Raw genomic sequence first — 19,395 nt, 5'->3', positions numbered from 1 at the left:
ATGTGGCCAATGCCTCCAAGACACCAGAGCGCCTGTGGTTGTGTATGTTGTACTTTTTGAACTTTATTTTTACTGGGTTTTAATTTATAACGGCAGTAAAGTAGAGTCCAAGTTTCCGAGTGAGCAGAGCGTAATGGACACTTGGAATTCAATAAGGTTATACTGTTGCCTACACGTGGGAAGACACAAGGATCTTCTGCTTATGTGATTTATATGATTGTATTTCTCTGCTGAGTGCCAACAGCAAGCCTTGTCTTGTACTCGCCTGTGCTCATGTATTAAGGTTTTTATAACAGATCCAGCGCAGGGATTTCTGTGTATCACGAAGCTCTTGCAGACTGAAGCACATGTCCAAAGCCTTGAGAGGCTCAATGGAGGGATCATTGCAGAGATGACTTTGGGGAGTTAATCTTGGTTTGTGCTGCAGTAGAGGAGCAATGGAAAATTCTACAGCACAAAACCTTTTCCAAAACAGGCAGAGATAGAATAAGCCCCATGAAACGAAGCACAGAGCCAGGCCAGAGCAGGACAAAGAAAAGAATGAGCTGTCAAGGCCGGTATTAATAATGGTGTGTAGTAGAGAGAGATGTGGACGAGCACGTGGCTTCTGCCTGGGCCAAGGCAACTTTACTGGATGCTGCAAAGGTGGATATGAGATGACCTTGACAGTGTGTGTGAGGAAGCATACATAGGTGGGTGATGTACTCAGAACAACATTGTAAGCAAAGCTGGCAATCATTTTGTCCATCTGCAGAGGTAATATCTGTGCAGATGTCAAGGGGAAGTCATAAAAAAAGAGGCTGTTATCAGCAAGATATGAGATGGACATGCCTGGAAGAAATAGAAGTATAGAGGCCTGCTAGGACAGAGGACTTCCCATGTTCTTGTGATTGTAGGTTATGGAAGAAGAATATCCAGTGTTTGATCACCAATCAGATGTCTGTTTGGGGGAAAATGATAAAGTCAGCTGCCGGCACATCCTGAGCCTACAGAAATATTGATAGAGGGAAGACAAAGTGAAAAGGTTCAGGAGGAAAAATTAAAGACCTCCTGTTCACCTGTGCTGACCTCAAGTCATCAGCCACCCACCTGGAGCAATGTGTCAGAGACAGGCTGAAATGTACAGCTGTGGGGAAGCAGATCTGTAAGTCAGCAACAACGAAACAGCAGGTACAACCTGGAGGGGATGGGGTGGCATCCCCAGCATGCAGCTTGTGTCCTCTCCATCCATATTCTGCTCTGTTGCAATGTGCATTCATTGTGCTATAAACAAGAATAATAATTTACAGAGAAAATTACTCCTCGGTCGCTCAGCCTTTCACCCCTCCTAAGCTTAGACCAGTTTTATGTGACTCTGATGATGGATTTTTCCTAGAAGGAGGTTCCCAAAATGTGGTGCATGTTAATTATTGCAGCACAGCTATTTATTTGGTATTCATTTCCTGACATCTACTGACATTTACAATCACTTCCACACTTTGTTGAATAAAAAAGGTGTTGGGTAGATGGAGGCATTCCACAGAATTTTGGTCTGGATTTGGGTCTAAATCATGAAGTACTTCACTAATGGTTTTGATATATTCAGTAAACGTGTAAATTCGTACATGAGGCAAGGACCAAAGCCCTACAGTGGGGGCGTGTTGTATTTTTCCATCTGATTCAAAGCTCGCTCGCTCACTCTCTCTTTCATTAAGGTACATGGCTGAAGGGGTCACCTGTGTTTGATTTGGGAATTATAAAGTTTGTCCATGAATTAAATGCAAAGGCAAGTCTACAAATTGAACAGAGAGGGCTTGAAACTTAGGTCTGCTTGTAATGTGCATGTTGAAAAGCCATTTTGAAAGGCATTTTAAAATTTTCTCTTATCTGGTTGCCAAATCACCAGTGGTTTGACCCATATATCAGAGTTTTCCTCAAAAAAAGAAAAAAAAAAGGGGAAAAAAAGCTTCAGATGAATCTATTTACGTAGGAAAAGGTCTTTCAAAACAACTGCACAGGGGCCAGGATCAACATTTGAACACGGACTGAGTTGTTACATTTTTAGAATTATTCCTTTCATTAGATGCATGAGGGATATCTCAGGCATCTTGGGGCCTGATTCCAAGCTGTAACATCCTAAAGTACTAATTGCCCTGCTGGTTGAAATCCTGCCTTTATATGTACAAGGGTTCTAAACCCAGCTCCTTTCCAACTCTAACAAGGCAAGCCCAACTTGCCTACCATGCTGCTGGCCAAATTGTTATGGTTCAGATCTTCTGCAAGAACAAGACCTCCAATCAGGGGACCAGCAGACCTCTTTCATCTGGTTGCTGCCCTTTCATTTAGGCAGTGAGCAGGGGCATAAGAATAAGGGTGGCTGCTCAAGCAACTGCACTACATGCCCTAGAGATACCTTGGACTGAGTGCCTTGTGTGTGCCAACTATTTTTGAGCTCTTTGCTGCAATTAGGTAGTGATGAATCATCAAGATGAGAGAGAGCACAAACTTTGGTGAGCAAAGAAAGTGTGACCCTAGGCAGGAGGACTGCAAAGCAGGGGCAGTGTCCGTCTAGTCCTAGAGTGAGTGGGTGCCTGCAGAGAAAACCCTGGAGAAAGCACAGCAGAATTGGGCTGCAGGGTGTCAGAACTAAGAACCTTTTCTTTACCATTTCAAAAAGGATTTTTAATGAAAGAAACATCTGGATCAGAAAATGCAGCAGGATGAAGTTTTAAAAAAAACCACTTTATTTCATTCTCTTTTCAGTCATTCATTGCAGAAATGTCACTGACTTGGAATCAATATGGAATTACAGACAGCACTTCTGCAAATAGATCAGCTGAGGTGAATCCATCAGAAAGTGCACCCAAGGAGCACATCGTTTATCTGTGCCATTTGAGGCAGAGCTGCCTCTCACTCTAAACTTGTGCAGTCACCATTGGCACCTCTGTCTTATATGTAGGCAGGAAATCCTCAAGTGACCCTCGAGAAGGTTGAAGTGGCCCTCTCATATGGTCGCTTCCATTCCCCAGCAGTGCTGATAGCCCTTCCCTTGCAAAAAAAACCCTTCCTTTTACCTGGACCTGAGAACTCGCATTGCATGGGCTGGTGGTACAGCAGGTACCTCTCCCCACTGGATATCTCCCCTCAGGGTGTTGTTCCCCCTGTTGTGAGTACCCTCCCCAGCATGTCTGGCTGGGCAGGAGGACAGAGGGATGCTCAAACCTTGAAAACATTTTGTGCCAATTTGTAAGAAAGCAACTGAGATTATGTTTGTTATGAAATTTTTGCCAGATGGGAAAGCTCTTCATCAAGAACTCTAGTAAATCTCCAGCCATGTGGGAAAAAACTTCCCTTATGTGAAACTGCCGCAAACCAGACTCCATAATTTCATCACTTGCCCAAAGAGAGGGCGCTGAGCCCTGTTTCTGATCCTGGACACAGCAGCATAAACTCAGAACAATTTGATCAAAGCCACTAGAGCAGCAGAGGGGAAAGCCCAGCTCAGCAGGACTGTGAGGAACATCTGGCTTGATGAAATAACAAAATCTGGACCAAATGGGTTTTGAGCATCTCCCATTGGCAGCTATTTTAGTCTATGAAAAGACAGCTAACAGCTACAGAGATGTTCCTGAAATGTCTGAAATGACTAAAGCCACCATCCCTGGTGAGAGAGCCCTGAGCACAGTGCTGTATGCAGAGACTTCAGAGTACTCGAGCCCAGAACAGCTTACAGTAAAGCATCTAATGGGATCCAGGATTTGCCTATTCCCTCTCACTCAGAAACAGCTGATTTTGACCAATTTAACAGTATTAATATGAAAAACTTCTTGCTGACAGGTGTTCAACACTGAGATTATTTTAAATGCCAACTAAGATTTTTGTGTGTGTGTGTGTGTGTGTCACTAGGTTGCATTGCCAAACGTCTCGTCACAAGAATGCCTTAAAATTCATGAAAAAAAAAAAAAAAAAAAGAGTAACATTTTTGGCAGGGCAGGGATTTGCAGCATTGGAAGAGAGAAACCTTGGAGAAAGCCAGGCAAACACACAGCTGGGAGCTGAAAGGGCTTTAGCAGCCACTCACCGTGCCCATCCCAGATGACTGATTTGCAGAATTCCCGGCGGCGGGAGGCTGTGGGGGGGGAAGAGGGGCTAGGAGGAGGAGAACCCGGGGAGAACCGAGCAACGGCCCCGCCGAGGGGCAAGAAAAGCATCCTGCGAGTAACGCCGGCAGCCGCGGGGATGTGGGGAAGCGGGAGGAGGTGCGGGGCACGGCCGGGAAAAAGAGGGAGGAAAATCTGCCGCTGCCCTTTAAATCACCCCGGGGCAATTTCAATTTCACGCCGTCATTTTACAAAATCCCTGCAGCCAGGAGGCGAGTCCCAGAGCGGGGATGCTCCGAGCGGCTCCCGGCCGGTGACTGCCTCCCGAACCCCCGCCTCCCCGCACCACCACCTCGTCGCGGAGGAGGAAGGGGGGGGCTGGGGGGAGGACGGGGCGGGCCGGCCGTGCGGGGCCCTTTAAGAGGTGCCGGCGGGGCGGGAGGGCGGCACAGGGCCGGGCGTGCTGGGAGCCGAGCCGCAGACCCGCCACCGCCGAGGGCAGGACCGCAGCGGAGCTCCCCGGACGGACCCCCGGACCCGCCGCACCGAAAGCCGTTGTGGTGTGTCCGGCTCCTCCTTTGCACAGACCCCCGGGCCCCCCCGCTGCACGGACCCCCGCATCCCGGTACATCGAGACCCACTGTAGGGTGACCGGCTCCCGTTGCACGGACCCCATCCCACCGAGATCCGTTGTAGGGTGACCGGCTCCCATTGCACGGATTTCCGGATCCCACTAGACCCAGATCCGTTTTACGGTGGGGGGGGCTGGGGGGAGGACGGGGCGGGCCGGCCGTGCGGGGCCCTTTAAGAGGTGCCGGCGGGGCGGGAGGGCGGCACAGGGCCGGGCGTGCTGGGAGCCGAGCCGCAGACCCGCCACCGCCGAGGGCAGGACCGCAGCGGAGCTCCCCGGACGGACCCCCGGACCCGCCGCACCGAAAGCCGTTGTGGTGTGTCCGGCTCCTCCTTTGCACAGACCCCCGGGCCCCCCCGCTGCACGGACCCCCGCATCCCGGTACATCGAGACCCACTGTAGGGTGACCGGCTCCCGTTGCACGGACCCCATCCCACCGAGATCCGTTGTAGGGTGACCGGCACCCCTTGCAGGGACCCCCCCACCGAAGGCGGACTCCACTGCGCGGCCCCCCGGCCCCTATTGCACCGAGCCCCCGCTCACACAGCGTTGCGGACCCCCCCGGCGCCCCATCCATCGCACGGACCGCCGGTGGGGCGGGCATGGCAACCGGGAGCCGGCCCTGGGGGGCCCTGCTGCTGCTCCCGCTGCTGCTGCCGCCGGCGTGCGGGGCTGGCGGCGTGTGTGCGGGGGAAGGCGGCCGGTTGGAGCCCTTCGACGCCCTGTACGCCAGCGGGGTGGAGGCGTACTACGGCGGCGACTTCGCGGGGGCGGCGCGGTGCATGGAGCGGGCGCTGAGCAGCCGGCGGGAGGTGCGGGCCGCCCGGTTGCGGTGTCGGCGGAGCTGCCGGGGACAGGTGCGGTTGGCGGCTCCGGGTCCGGGAGCCGGCGGTGATTTGCCTTTCTTCGGCTCGGTGCTGCGGAGGGCCGGCTGCTTGCGGCGCTGCGAGGAACCGCGGTTGGGGGCCGCCTCCCGCCACCTCGCCTCCGAGGAGGTGGGGGCCGACTTCCAGCGCAGGGTGCCCTACAGCTACCTGCAGAGAGCCTACATCCAGGTAGGCATCACCCCCCACCCCGAGCAGGCCTGTCCCCCGCCCTGTCCCTCCCCACCGCCCCCCTCCAACAGGTTATATCCTCTCTTCCATCCTCCCAAAACATCCCGGGTGTGGTCCCCCCCTCTTCCACTCTCACTGGTGTCAGCAGTCATGGCCTGTTCCCGACACAGAGCATCCTGGATGACAACTCAAACTCTGTCCAGCCTTGGCTTACCTGTGCTTTTCCAGTTTTGTTTTTTTGTTTTAGGGGAGGGATGTTTTTGTTTATCTTTTAGTGTAACATAGTATAATTTTGCAAATGGTTTGCCTTCCATGGAGAGTTTGCAGAGAAAAGTCCCCAGCAGTGGTTGCCAGTGAGAGGACGAGGGGTAACGGGCATAAGCTGGAACATAGGAAGTTCCACTCAAATATGAGAAAAAACTACTTCCTACTTCACAGTGAGTAGAGTCCTTCACAGAGCCCTGGAACAGGCTGTCCAGATAGGTCGTGGAGTCCCCTTCTCTGGAGATTTTCAAGACCCGCCTGGATGCAGTCGGGAGTAACATGCTCTAGGCAATCCTGCTTCAGCAGGAGAGTTGGACTAGATTATCTCTATGGTCCCTTCCAACTTCAAAAATTCAGTGAAATTCAGTAAACCCCCCCAGTAACACGCCGATGTCCTCTGCCAGAGGTGTTTCGCTTTCAGACAAACTGAACTGATGCTCTTGTTCCCAGAGCTGGGATTGTGTGTGGAGCTGGGGGATATCCAACCTCTGCTACTGAGATCTGATGATCTTTCTGCTGTTGTGTGATATGAAATGCCTCGCATGGCACTGTGCAGTCAGTATTTAGCAGCCACTGGCATCTTGAGTGTCATCCTCTTATCCCAGTAGCTTCTGCCTTGTAGCTGTTGCTTTCCATGAGGAAAACAGTGTTACACTTTGAACTTCCTTGCCAAAGGAAGACAAAAACCCCAAAACAACCAACAACAAAACCCAACCCGTGCCAGCACAGTTAGTGGTATTTTTCTTTTAGTTCAAGACTTGTGCTCTGTCAAGCCAGGTACCTGTAGTAAGTCTTCCTGTTCATGACTTGTAAGGACAGAAACTGTGGGAATTTTTATTCCATGCCAAGCTGAATGTTTAAAACATTTCTGGAACATTTCCCTCTGGGTTTCTGCTTTATTTGAGCACATTCATAACCTTTTAGTTGCTATAGGCAACTTAATAGGTGAAGACCTGCACAGCGGAGCACAGGGAGGGTGATTCTGCTGAAATCTATTTCTGGTTGGAGAAGCAAACATCTGTCCCAGGCAGTGCCAGTGCCTGGGGTGCAGTGTCTGTACAGCCACACGTTGAAGAGGCAAATCATCAGCTACTGCACTTTAAAACTTTTTGGAAAACCATAGCTATGTTGCTTTTTCTGTACTTCCTTTTTCTGCCTTAATGTAATTTTTTATAAGTCAGGGACTAGAACTGCATTGGCTTAAATTCCAGTGTCCATGTGCTGCATAGAGTTCCTGAAAGAAATCCTGCGGGTGAACTGGGACTAGAATTTGGCTTGTATGTGATCCCAGTGAAGCTGGCAGATGCTCTATGTAATGTCACCAGCTGTGGGAAGTGACACAAAATTTGTCATGCTTAAAAATGAAGGGATTTCTTTGCCTGAATTCAAAGCCTTTCCCAGAGTCACAAAGGTTTGTTCATGTCAAGCTCATCAAAAACTTCCCTCTAAATTAGGGAATGGGGTTTTTGTCTCCCGTTTCAGTAAAATTGATATACAAAAATCCAGATAATTTTTGGGGTATGGTTTGTTCTTTCATTTCTGATTCTACTGGGTCTAAGGTTTTTATTTTTCTTGTTTAAATGTACATTGTAAAGTTATCAAAGCAATGTGTTGAAAAGAGCCTTCTTTTTTTTTTTCTTACCTTTGACATCTTAATTTGTGTTTGCAATGTCTGGAGATTTTATATTCATGCTAACACTTTAATTTTGCCTCTCTCTGGTGCAGTAGTGGATGTTGCTATCTGCATGGATGCCCAGATGTCAGGCACTGTAGCCGAGGGAAAGTGCTCTTCGAGTAGAGCTGTTTGTGTTTTTAATGCCTTTTTCTGTAGCTCTTTCTGATGTTCTTGGGCTTTGTAAGCAGCACAGAGCAACCTGTAGTGGTTTGTCCACATCCTCCCCCTGGTGCTGCCTGTGCCTGAGCTCTGCTCCCAGGATTGCTCTTTTGATCTGGCTCAACAAGTCTGTGCGCGGAAGAAAATGCCCCGCGTCGGATTTGCCCACACTTGCACAAAGCACGAGGTCTAATGTCTAACACTTACGTACTCTCGGATGTGAACCATCCCCTCATGCCAAGGCTGAGTGCCAAGGCCTTGGCATGTTCCCGGAGGGTTGGGATGCATCTCCTCCAGGGAGACCTGGGCTGCAGCACCCGCTCGGCGTTTTGGCTGAGGAGGGGAGCTGCAAAGAGGAGCTTCTTCAGAGCCCCCCTACCTTGCCATGGGAGCGTGGGCAGGCTGCGTGGCTCCAGGGGAGGCTCTTTGACCCACCGTGTTTTTTTTCTCCTTGAAACCCAAAAGGAAATGAGATGAGGTTAAACATCCTGCTGCGTATCCTGTCCGGTCCCTCCCCGGGCTGCGTGGGGAGGCTGGATGCTGGGCACCGGCCGGGCTGGACAGACAGCAGGGGTTGGTGGCATTTGTGGTTTGAGAGAGGAGGAGGAGCAGCATGGAATGTGCTTCCCACCTCCCACTCCCGCTGACCTCCTGCTTGTTTGTTTCTCAGGAGGGGAGAAACGCATCCCTTCGGGAGGGGAGGGAGTGACAAAGCAAGGAACAGATTTAAAAAAATCAAAGGGTTTGGCTCTCGTGCAGTGCTTTGAAAAATGGTGCTGAATAAACATGAGCTAATCCTTGCAACACTTCTGTGGGGTATGAAAAGCAAAGGCTTTTAGTCCTGCTGGACAGATGCACAGGCCAAATGTTGGCCTGCACTGTGTGTGTCTCTGTCGCTTTTGGGACACCCCGTGTTCCCTGGAAGCAGGCTGGGGTCTCCCATTGCCTTCAGTCTCCCACTGCAAAGCAAGCGCCACCACAGCCTGGCCCAGTCGTGGTGACGTGAATTAGTCTCTGCAGTGAATTGGTGGAAAACTGATGTTAGAATTGGAGGATTTGGATTTTCTTGGCTGTGTATTGGACTGTAGCAGCAGCTGCCCTGGGCTGTGTTGCTCCTGCTGCTGAGCAAGTGCTTGAGATACTCCCTCACGGAGCACAGAGAGGTGACGATGTGATTAGGTTAAATGCTGGTGATGACCCTGTTTGAGAATATGTTCCATCAGCCTCTAGATCCATGTCATCTTATCAGTTCCCTAAATGACTTCCTAATTTATTTTTTTTCTCTGTACTTTTCTGAAATAGAAATGGTGGTGTTTTGAAGAGCACTCTTCTGTTTCAGAGATGTGATCCAAGTGTTCTTGGTGACTCAAGCATGATGTGAGGGGAGACTGTAGTGGTCTGCAGGACTGGTACAGCTTGTGGATTCAGCTGAGGGTTTCTGTGGTCTTCAGGCTCTGGATCAAGCCCCTGAGATTGACTGCAGTCTCTACAGAGACTGTAGACAAATTGCATTGAACAAGCAGCACAAGTCCAAATGTGCTTGCAAGTCTTCTTTGCAGCTTCCAAATATGTATTGTAAGTAGGAAGACTTCTCCTTTTCCTAGGAGAGCTGATGTTTTCAGGTAATTTAGAAATATACTGGGTACATCTAGCTGAGGCAGTTAGAGTGGGATGGGTTTTGAGAAGATGTGGAAACAGAGAAGGTGATGAGAACATGGGATTTCACTCTTGTAGTGTATATAGTGAGAGGGTTCTCCAGACTACAGAGAAAAGGTCCTTCCGTGGGTTTCTGATGACATGTCCCATGGGCAGAAGGGCAGTTTTCTTTATGCTTGTGGCTCTCTACTGTGTGCTGGCTGCTTTGCTCTTTGTCAGTGAAATACCCTCTAGGCTTGGCAGATGAGTGTGTGGGAGCAATCTTTTTGATCTCTTAAATATTTTATTAATCATGTCCTCCTCCTTTTGCCACCTTAGTCATCTTGTTTCTGTTAAAACCTAGCCTGCAGGAATGGTATTTCTAACCCCCCTTTTTTGGGGATTTTTCTAATTCCGAGAATGAGTGGAGAAGGAGGGAACAATGTACACTGTGTGAGCGTTTGGTAGCCATGAACTGCTGACTCAGTAGCCATGTTGGAGCTTGCTGTGGATGGTCTGCCATGAACCCTGTGACAGAACATCGCTTCCAGTCCTGGTTCTGCCTCCTGCAAGTCCATCTGGTCCAAAAATAGCAAGTAACCTAGAAAAGTTGATCACTGTATCAATTACAAAAAAACAGGTCTTGCCTCTCTTCTACCCTGCTAACCCATCCCTCAAGGTCTCTTTCTCTCATCTCATCTTGTTCCCAGCCAGAGTGTCATGGCCTTTTTCTGGGCAATCGCTATAGCTTATTTTCATTTTCTCTGTGTATTGTTGTGCTGTTCCTGAGATCTTATTCCCATTTTGTAAATGCTGACTTGCAATGGTGTCATCTTCCCACTTGCCTGCATGCCCTTTTGCACATCGGTGAAGCGCGGCAGGAATCGTGCTTATGTAGTGTGTAACCACCAGCCTTGGATCTAGATGAGGAAAGGCATTTTGGTCTGTGCTTGCATTTAAAACAATAAATAAAACAAGTCTCCAGTGCATAGTACGTTGCTCCTCTCTGGGTAACGTGAGATTGTAAGTAGAACAAAAGGTGCAAGAGTCCAACTTGGTCTTTCTTATTCTGTCTTTGTCTTGAGTTCCCCCTTGCTGTCTCTGAGTTGTGGTTTAGTTCTATTATCATCAGGATTTCATGTGTTTCAAGCATAAAACAACAATCTTTTAAGTTTTTCATGTTGTAGGAGAGGCTGTTTATTTGTTCTTTAAAGTTGTTGCTTTTTAAAAAAAATCCTCTGATCATGCAAACTTTATATAAGCAGCTTAATCTTTCCAGTGGTCTTGTTTGTGGACAACTTTGACTTCACACTGTTGTCTTCGGTGCCGGGTGTTCCACGCTGCAGCTGATAAGGCAGTGCTGGAGGCACCACTGGGAGTCCGTCCTTGTGTCACCCAGTGCTCTCCAGCCCACCCATGCCAGCAAGATTTCTGAAATGCAATATGGACACACTAATGACATGATGAAAGACCACAGAGGAAAAAAAAAAGAAGCAGAGTGGGAGCCCAAACTTCAGAAACCTTTGTGATACAGGTTATTATTGTTGCTTTGCTCCAGTTCTGCCTTTGAAAGCTCCCTATTTATGGGAATCCAAGCTCAGGGGAGGAGACCCATGTATGCAAAACCAGGACTCTAACCACTCCAGACTGATCATTCTGTCTTTTGCCAGTGCTTATGTGAGCCTTGCCACCAGCCACGCTTGGAGATCTGTTTCTGAGCATCTGTAGCAAGCCTTGGGATTGTTGTTAAGACATCACCACCAAATTCATTCCACCTCGCATAACTGTTTGCTGATGCTGCTTCCCATTTCTGTGCTGTTGCACCAGGCCAGAGTCTTTTGTCTCCTTGATAGACATCTGCATTACCGACCTAGGGCTTGCAGAGTAACTCTGGGTTCACACCAATGCTGGGAATTTGATTTATTTCACTCAAGTATACTGGTATTTCCCATGAACGTTTTGCTCTGTTTTCCTTCATGTTGCAACGCTGCATAAACTTAAGGAGATAATAGTGTCCTGTCCCTGGGGTGAACTGCAGCATTTGTAGGAAAGGTGGTGATTTCACTTATAGCATCTCATGGGTAGTGATACAGAATAACGTGCAAAACCCCACAACTTAAAAATCTTTGTGGAAACAGCCTACTGAGGTTATTTCTCACCACAGCCACCACCTGTCCTGTAAGGTCTATCCACTTAGTTGGTCTTGTTTTCATAGGATTTATATGACACATCCCAGACAAAGACCTATAGTAAAACTGTCAGATAATCATTATTATTTGGATTATTATGATTAGCAGTGTTTATTTATCTTTAATCTTGAGAATTGGTATTACTCAGATACTGGATAAATAAATAGATCCCAGAACTAATCTTTTGGAACGTCTCTTTATTTAGATTTTCTGAGAGAGCATTCCTAGTCCTCACCAGAGGGTAAATGTTAGTGCTCAGAAAGTTAAAATTATGTAGACAAAAATAAACTCAGTTTATGGGATGGAAAACTTGGAGTCCTGATGGTTGGGTCAGTGTCCCAGGTTTAGGGAAGGATATTTAGTCACTGACCCAACTGCCCTTGCCCCTGTTCTTGCTGACCACTTCAAAGGAAACATTTCTGAAATGTTTCGTTTTGGGTTGAAAGTCTTATCAGAGAGAGAAAGCGGTGGCCAAGGGGCTCAATACTGACACTAGCAAATGCACACTGGAAGACAGGCACATGGTTTTGTGGCGAAGGTGAACTAGCAACTTACCAACATACCAGGAATTACACTGGACTCCATTGCTGTCTTCACAGGAAACTTAGTCTTGACTTTTCAGATTTGACTCTGGGCTGGTGCTGTACAAAAATTTAGACTAGATGGTTGTAGTGACTTTTTTTTGGTTGTTTTTGGTTTGTTTTTTTAATAGAGAAAAATCCAAAAGCAAAACTATGGTGTTTGCAGATATCCACATCATTTCAACTGATAGTCAATTAGCACTACCCTGCTCAGCACTGCCGCAAATCAGGATACAACCCATTAGCACAAACTGGTCTTAGACCCACTAAGCTCATTTCATGCAGGCTGCTAATCAGCCATTTGATTGACCAAAGGGTCGCTTTTTTGTTTTGCTAAGTTCCTCTTCCTCATCTCATAGCTATGCAGTTGTGCCAGGGCTCAAAAATATACTGGTGGCAGGTCCCAGCCTGCAAAATTTCTGTCTTCTGGACAAAAAAGGTAAGCTTGGGTTCCTCCTTATTTCTTGGCAGTCCCTGGCATTCTGCCTTGGATGATGGAGGAGACAGTACTGTGACTCAAACAGTTTCACTGGATCTTTTGAAGTCTTGATCAAAAGGTGTCCCAATGCATGAGCTAGGCTAACATCCCAACTCAGGAAAAACTGGGCACCGATGGCACAGGAGAGCCCATTGGCTTGGGAGAACAGATTCCTGCTCTGTGCTGTAACCTGGGAACCTGCCCCTTCCCTGTTCTTCTATCTCTTTAGTTTCCTGTGGTTTTTTGCACCTTGCTCATCACTCATCTCGTGACGGCTTCTTCGGCTGGCTGCTCCTTGGCAGAGCCTTGCTGCTGAACTGCCCCGTCCATGTGCCGTGTTGTGCTGGGATTTGTTAAATGGCTTTTGTGTTGCCTGTTAATTCTCATCCATACATCCTAGTGAGCTCTGCTCTGGCTTCTACTGAGTCCTTTTGTTGTCCTTGGCCACAGGAATAATGAATGGCAGCTGATAATGAACTGCATGTGAATTGAGCCCTGCTAAGCAAACTTATGCCCAGTACTCACTAGCTGTGCCTGAGGTTTCAACAAGGATTATTCCCATTTCCTTGTACAACTGGTGATTTCATCGTGGATGGCGTGGGCAGTAATGAGAAACCATTGCATCAGTAACTGAGCCGTTTGCTGCCAACCTCCTGAGCGTTGCAGGAGCCTTGCTAGCAGGACTCTGGGCTTGAGGCAGCACTTGACATCTGGAGCAAGGGATTCAGGGGTTATTTATCTTAGGTTTTTTTTTCTTTGGAGGTGGTATGAATTAGTCATTGTGATTGGGTTTGTTCCTGAAGAGTATGGACCCCCACACTCTGCACGTGGCATATCTCCATGTGTGTAGTCTGGACTGAGGCTGGGCTGAGTTTGGCTACATCCATGTGAACCCAGGGTGACCCAGCTGAGGGCCGTGGAGTTTCTCTGCCTTTACACTGGGGAAACTGAGATCAGGATTTGGCTTGTGCTTTTTAACAGTAACTGATGGCAGGAAGGAGGGCGCGAAGTTCCCTGGATGCTTTTGTTTCCAGCCAATGTATCAGCAATAAGGTATTGACATTTTTATTTCTTGGCTGTGAGCTGGTGATGACTAATGAAGGCAGGGGGTCTGCCTGTGTGTGGGTTCAGGCAGCAAAGAGCTGATCCTCATCAGCCCGTACCTCCCAACCAATCCTCCCTCTTTCCATGACAACTGGTCAGTTAAACAGACCCTCCAGAGCTGACGTCAAGGGTCAGGGATTTGGCCACGGAATAATTATAGCAACAAAAATAGCATCCCCTCCCCACCCCTTCCTTCCCACACGCTCCTGCTGAACCCCAGCTCATAAATGTCCTTTTTTTCCTTTCTTGGATGGGAAGCAAAGCCCACATGTATTAGCTGGAACATATGGCAGAGTTTGGCTGCAGCCCATCGGTTGTGAAGGCCAAATACTCACTTGTAGCTTCTTGTTCACTTGATGAAAAAAAAAAAAAAAAAAAAGGGAAAAAACACTTTCTTAGCAAAGCCCACATGTATTAGCTGGAACATATGGCAGAGTTTGGCTGCAGCCCATCGGTTGTGAAGGCCAAATACTCACTTGTAGCTTCTTGTTCACTTGATGAAAAAAAAAAAAAAAAAGAGGAGAAAAACACGTTCTTTCAGGATTGGATGAAAGGCTGAGTCTGTGCTCATGCTGAGATGGGAAGCAGATAGTGTGCAGGACAGCACGCTGACCATGCTGTCACGCCGAGGAACGTGTCCCTTCACAGCGTGGAGGTGACAGGCTGGCCATTGAGAGGAGGTCTGGTGGCAGCTGCCACCACCCTCTGCTCCCTGCCATGATGCTTGTTCTCAGGTCAGGCAGAGGTTGCAGATGGGCTGCTTGGGAAAATGTCATTAGCATGAGGGGTACAGGGCACCCAGGAGATTTTAAATGTGGGGTAGCTATGGGCAGGAGAAATTTCTGTCTTTGTAACACTAAAGGTTTTATTGAGGTTGAAGAGGACATCTGGGGGGTGACAGAAAAACCTTGAAAGAGAAGAAAATGAAGTGACATTGTCAGAAATGGACTATCTACATTTTGGACCACCAAAATGTATCTCTGTCACATCAAGGCATAACATCAGATTTTTTCAGTGAATGGCTTCCCTGGATGCCCTAAATCACAGGGGCTCCTATGGGAGATGCGTTCAGTGCTCAAAAACTGGGATTTAGCTCCAAAACCAAACTCATGTTTGTGCCTTTAAACAAATCTGGTTTCCACTAGCAAATTGCATCCTTAGAATATGGGGTTATAACTTGGTAGCAGATCAGAAGCATGTTTCAGGCATGCTGTTGGCTCCAGGGTGCAAGGTGCTCTGTTGCTTCTCTTCCATCACTGGGTTTGCTAGGGTGATACCACGCTGTGTGCAGTCACACTTTGGCACATGCATGTCCGAGCTATTTATAGCATTGGGAGTGTGGGTACCACAGTGTATAGCTGGTGTGAGTGGGGCTGGACACGACATGGCCATCAGGAATCACTGTGGCTGCAATAGATGGCAATTGATGCTAAGGTACTTCCATGACTGTTCGCTGACTTGCACAAGGCTGGTGGGTTTCTTCCCTGGCAGAGCCAAACTTTTACTTGCCATGCAACATTGCCAAGCAGCATCGTTCCTTCCTTTGCATGGAGGCACTTTGCCAGGTCCTCTGCTTCTCTTCAATGCAAAGCCCCCCTGGGTCTTGCACAAACTCCTCTCCCTCCCAGCACATAGGGATTTTGCAGTGGAATTTAAACAAAAACCAAACAAACAAAAAAGCAGAAAACTCACAAAAATTATTGTTAGACACCAATATGCTGCTTTCTACCATGTTTTTCCCAAAACAGCTGCAGTGGTGGCCTTGGTCTCACATTGTATCCCTGAAGAAAGATAAGCCTGAGATTGTGGTGTGTCCTGTCAAGGTTAGAGGCAGGAGCACATGAATCCAGAGGACATTCTGCATGCAGCTTCGCCGCAAAAACAAAGGGTGGGCAAATCCTGCCAGAGGGTACTGCAGGTAGGGCACTGCTGAGCCCACAGCTCTTTGAGGTCAGGGCTGGACTCCCGAGGGTGTGATGGGGAGATGTGCTGAAGTTCATAGCCCAGGGCTGTGGGTGCAATTTCTTTTGAAGATGGAGCCAGCTGTATTCCTTCCCAGAAAAGATCAGTGGGGTACAGAGAGAAAGAGCTTGGAAAATATCCTTCAAAATATTTGCTGAAGGTGTTGCTGTGACTGCCCAGGGTCTGAAGCAGAGTCTGTTGGTTCCCTTGCTTGGAAAGCTCCGTTTTTAAAGTGGTTTTTGCCAAGGCACTGCCTGTTCTAAGGCTTATATATATTCTGGGGCATCCGTGTCCTGAGTTACTCTGTCTCTTTGGAAACAGATGAGAATTGCAAAGTTTCATTGAAGTAGTCTAAAAGGAAGAGCACTGACTTGTGGTACGTTGCACTGCGCTGCTGCTGGAAAACACTCCTTCACGCAGGGCTGCCAGACTCATACAAAGGATCTGTGAGTGAACAAAATACCTTAGTGATGGGGAGGAAAGAACATTGTGTCTTATCCCCGTTTTTCATACTTGTAGAACTATGTAATAAGTGGATTTTTTTAATGCACTGGTACTCATGGGATGCTTCACTGAACAAAACTTTTCATTTTACTCTTGAGAGTCTTTCTAGGGATAAAAATGGCAAAAGGACTCTTTGAGAAGTGTAGGTTGGGTGATAAGGTATTTTTTTTTAAGGGCGTTATTAAAACTCATTCTGTATTAAGGAAGCTAGAGTTAGTTAAAAACCATTATTTTCAGAGAGTTCACATCCCCTGTGTTCCTTTCAGATGTGTTGCAAAGCATCCTACCTGCCAAGAACAGCTGATCTCTGTGGCACAGGAGCTGACAACAGACAGAAGTTGTCTCACGTGTGGGCAGTGCTGATCTCAGGGGGGACATGCTAAACAGGCTGTGAAGCAAGAGTTGTGATACACACCGATCTCTGGAGGTGGGTGAGGGAAGGCTGTTTGTTTAGAGGGGACTGACATAGTTTTTGGGAAAGACTTCTATTGCTTGGTGGTGTTCCGAGTCCTGCTGATCCTTTGTGAGAGCAGAAGGTTGGGGCAGGGCTTGCTGCAGCCTGGGTGAGCGGTGCTGGTGCATCTTGTGCTGTGAGTTACTGTGGTACAGAGTCCGCACGCCGTGTGTAGGCACTTCAGGGTGCTGCAGTGACTGCAATTCCCTGTTGTGGGCTGCTGGAGAAGCTGGTTTGCAGCCTCGCAGGGACGGCTCAGCACTCCCACCCCTGGGAGAGGCAGAGGGTACCCATTTCATGCAGCTCCATGCAGCTGTGAGGTGGGTTGGCATCGTGTTAAGTCCCCAAATGGGCTCAGCCGGGGAAAGAATAGGCCAAAATACAGCTCCTAGCACCAGCATCACTGGTGTTGGTGGAGACCAGACACCTGACAGCAAGCACAGCCTCCCCACGTGGACAGCATAGCAAGAGTTGAATGGCTCTCATGTTCAGTCACTTCTGTTCTCTTTGCTTTAAGTACTAAAGTCTTTGGCAGCTGGTAGTTCTCCTCATCCCTTGGTTGGCAGCCACACTCCGTTTCCTTTAACAGAGGCATTGCATCCTGGTGTCCGGATGCTGGTGGCTCTGCTGCTTCCCTGGAGTCGGTGCTGGGGTCAGTCACGGACACGCTGGCCGTGCCTGCCCTTTCATCTCTTCCTCCAGCCGGTCACCTTGGCTCACTAGGGTACTGCTCATAAAACTTGATTTCAGACTGGATCCTTTTCCAAGGCAGGCAAATAGCAAATAAAACATCTGTGTGCTTCTTTAGGAAGCTGTTTGTCCACTCTGCAGCTGTTAACTCTATGTCCCTTCTGAACAGCCCAGGCTGTGCTACACGCTTCTGGTAGCTTCTGTGAGCATGTTCTGCACCTGGTAAGGATGCAAATGACATTGTCAGGTTCTGACCCCTCTTTACATCAGCCCCAGCAGTGCCCATAGAGCTTTACCTCTTTGATTTGCCTGTGTCTGAGCTGCCCATGCACCCTGCAGTCCCATCCGCCTGGCTGCTGTGGCAAACCAACAGTGCCCTGGTTCAGCTGCATGGGCATCCACCAGGCAGTAATTCTAAGCCTGTTTGCTGCAGTGCTCCTTATCTGACTAATGTCCATACCTGCTCCTCGCTTTCAGTCAGGTTACAGCTGAAGTCTGGCCCAGTCAGGTTTCACGCAGCGCTTTCACCTGCATGGTGGAGACCCCTGGCTCTCATCAGCACGTTCCTTGTGCTCTCCTGATGCTCCTGTTCCTGTGTTTCCTTCTTTCCCAGCCATCCTTCCTGCTGCTTGGTTTGCCTTCCACCACCCAAACTGACTGAATCTTTCTCACTGTGACCTGAGCATCCCTAGACCTGACTGACCACCACCATACAAAGGGGCAGATCCTGTATGTACTTGGTGCTTTAATGATGGATTTAAGGTCTCATTCCAGCAGCCCCAATGACTTGGCTGTAAACTAAACCACAACATGTGACATGGGTGTCCCCCCTCTGAGCCCAGTTGTTCCCCCGTGCCTGAGCGGGTAGTTCAAGGCTGGGTGATGGGAAGGATGCCGTGAGCAGTGTGAAAGGAGGTGCCTGGGGGAGACAGCTCTGCAAGGCAGTGGTTTGTAGAGAACAAAGCTTGTAGCTCCCTGGATGCCTGGGATGTGCAGGACAGCTTCAGTTTTGGTGGCTGGTCTCACCAGAGTGACAGATGAAGCTCTGGGAGTTGAAATATTCTTTGAACATTCCCAAGCTCAGGTCAGAGTAAAACAAAAGAGATTTTCCCATTTTAGGGGACTTGTTCCAGCCTGATTACTGTTTGGGTTTTAGATGTTCAACAAAACAGTCCCTGGAAAATGACTTTTGCACTGTAACATGAGGCTTCCCTTGGTGTTTTTTTTTTAAGTCCAAATCACTGTTATTTTAATCAGTGAACTTCTGTTTTCCAAATCTATTTTTGAATCCTTGCTGTGAAATCTAGCTAGATTATAGAATCCCAAATAAACCATTTCTACCCTCTAGTGCTTTTTGAATCGATCCAAACCAGGTAGAGAGATCGGAATAATAATTTGCCTGGACTTTTTCTTTGAAAGTTACAGAACTTAAAGCTGTCACTGGCTTGCCTGTAATCAGTGTGCTCAGTTATCTTGGAAAACACAGTGTGGAAACCATACTGTCTTTCACGATGCCTTTGAGAAGTATTAGATAGGAAGGGTTTGCATGCTTCAGGCTTATTGTTTACATTCTTGTTCCTTTGCTATTATTTTCCGCGGTGGATGGTACAGTTCAGCTCCCAAATGGAATTGTCAGTGGAGTCGGGGATCCCACACCATCCTTAGGGATCTTCTGTGCTGCTCGTTGGGGATGCTTTGGTGTTGCATCCAGCCCGTGCTGAATGGTGAAGTCCTGCTAAGCAGGGTTGAGAGTTGTGCTCTGGGGATGTGCCACAGGCTGTGCTCACGTGTGCGCAGAGAAGCGTGGAGCTGGGGTGATGAAGAGGAAAACCCTGCTGGTGTTTTCCCGTGCTCCACACCTGAGACAGGAGGGACTTCTCAGGGGTAGGAGCCAGCCACGCTTGGCCCTGTGCCTCAGGGATTATTTCACTGGGG

The 19,395-nt window shown here is 48.4% G+C and overlaps 1 protein-coding gene across 3 annotated transcripts in view; it reads left to right on the top strand.

Annotated features, from left to right (window-relative positions):
• Positions 1 to 4,956: 4,956 nt before the first annotated feature.
• Positions 4,957 to 19,395, top strand: part of P3H2 (prolyl 3-hydroxylase 2) — a 73,515-nt gene continuing 59,076 nt past the window's right edge. For 2 of the 3 annotated variants that reach the window (XR_001412472.1, XM_014945743.1), the window contains exon 1: positions 4,957 to 5,765. Coding sequence is in view for 1 of the 3 variants with exons in the window: in XM_014945743.1 (XP_014801229.1) it covers positions 5,313 to 5,765 (453 nt within the window). In the remaining 2 variants the exon portion in view is untranslated. The remainder of the gene's footprint in view (positions 5,766 to 19,395) is intronic. The other variant, XM_014945745.1, reaches the window with a different exon arrangement.

This window comes from Calidris pugnax, unplaced genomic scaffold, assembly GCF_001431845.1.
Source record: "Calidris pugnax isolate Ruff unplaced genomic scaffold, ASM143184v1 scaffold111, whole genome shotgun sequence".
Lineage (NCBI taxonomy): Eukaryota > Metazoa > Chordata > Aves > Charadriiformes > Scolopacidae > Calidris > Calidris pugnax.
Note: the sequence above shows the minus strand (reverse complement) of the source record. Positions and strands in the feature narration are given on the sequence as shown.